At 56.2% G+C, this 1,442-nt stretch overlaps 1 protein-coding gene across 1 annotated transcript in view; it reads right to left on the bottom strand.

Moving 5' to 3' along the window:
* The window catches only part of LOC103769487 (kelch-like protein 10), a gene marked incomplete at its 3' end in the record, with an annotated part of 3,188 nt that extends 1,989 nt beyond the window's left edge, over positions 1-1,199 (bottom strand). Inside the window, exons 1-2 of the mRNA XM_008936684.1 lie at positions 1,054-1,199; positions 45-534 (exon numbers count right to left, since the gene is read on the bottom strand). Of these exons, the coding sequence (XP_008934932.1) occupies positions 45-534; positions 1,054-1,199 (636 nt within the window). The remainder of the gene's footprint in view (positions 1-44; positions 535-1,053) is intronic.
* Positions 1,200-1,442: the final 243 nt, after the last annotated feature.

Genomic DNA, 1,442 nt, shown 5'->3' with positions numbered 1-1,442 from the left:
CAGCTCAGCTGCCGTGGGCACAGCACAGCTGCCGTGGCACTCACCTTGCCCAGCAAGGCTGCAACGTGCTGCCTCCTGCTCTGCGGGTTGTGAGCGATCCATCGCAGGATGGCCTTGACCACGGCATCTTCTTGTCGCACGTTGAGCTCGTCCTTCCCAATGATGTCCTCTAGGCTGCTGGCAGAGAGCTCTACGAACTCTGTGGACACCTTGGTCACCTCCTCAAAGTGCTGGAGGATGAACGTGTGGGCTGCTGCTCGCAGGTCGGGACAGAAGTAGGTATCTGTGAGTCTCCAGGTGCTGATGCAGTTCTCCAGGCTTAGCTGGGACTTCAGGAACTCGCAGCAGAGCCTGACGATGCCCATGACACGGAAGAAGTGTGCAGCCACCAGCAGGTTCCGGACGTTGTCGGCCGTGAGCGGCACCGTCCCGGTGTAGGCGTACTCGATGATGAGCCTCATCATTTCAGGTGAAGTGTCTTGGATTTTATATACTTTCTTCTCTGTGTTGTTCCACCTCTTGCTAAATAAAGCCCTGAAAAAAAGCAGTGCTGGGGGAAAAAACAGCTTTGCTGCCTTAAACCTTGACCCTGTTATCCCCTGGGCATGGGCAGCAGCCACGCTGGGAGGCTGGGTAGATTATTAATTCATGTTTTACTGGTTGGATGTTTTAAAAAGGAGTCACAACCTCCAGCTATGAGCAACAGAGCGAGTGGCCACCTCGCTTCAGCAAGAGCAGCCACTCTCTGAGTGAAGGGACTTGGAGAGAAGGGTGGGGTGTGGGGAAGGAGGAGCTCCTGCCCAGTGGGGGGTGAGCTGGGCTGGCCACGCTCCAGCCCTGCACCACCTCTGCACATTCCTCGGATGCTGTTTCCAGACCTGCTGTTAGACACCAGGTTGTGGATTAATTCTGGTGTCCAGGGAGGTACCAGGACCAGAGGGAGCTGCTGGATGAGAGCGTTGGTGCTGATGGAAGCTCTGGAGATACTCTGGCAGTGTGACCCAGACTAGGAAGTGCTATTTGTCCCCATCCCCTCTTGTTTCCAGCACTGACCTGAAATAGTTGCTGCATCTGCAGAGGATGATCTTGTGGACACCAAACTCAACACCATCCACACTCATGGTCACATCACAGTGCTCCCCTCCCAGGCGAAGCTCGTTGAAGATGGTGGAGGGCACAGGACTCGTGTTCCTCTCCATGGGTGAGGATGACTATGGGTGAGCACCTACTATCGTCTGTGATGAAGCTGGAGGCAGTGGAGGATTCCCCACTGGGGCACCACAGGGCTCTGACCTTTTGCACCTTTCCCATCATCTCCTGAATGAGGTCTGTCCAATATTGTGACATCACGGGGGTGGGGGGAACCCAGGACAGGCTGTGAGCCCCTCTGCAGGCCCTGGGGGCCCGGTCCTCTGGCCCTTCATTTCATGGCTGCCCTCGGC

Source organism: Merops nubicus, unplaced genomic scaffold (assembly GCF_000691845.1).
Source record: "Merops nubicus isolate BGI_N331 unplaced genomic scaffold, ASM69184v1 scaffold31973, whole genome shotgun sequence".
NCBI classification, from domain to species: domain Eukaryota; kingdom Metazoa; phylum Chordata; class Aves; order Coraciiformes; family Meropidae; genus Merops; species Merops nubicus.
Note: the sequence above shows the minus strand (reverse complement) of the source record. Positions and strands in the feature narration are given on the sequence as shown.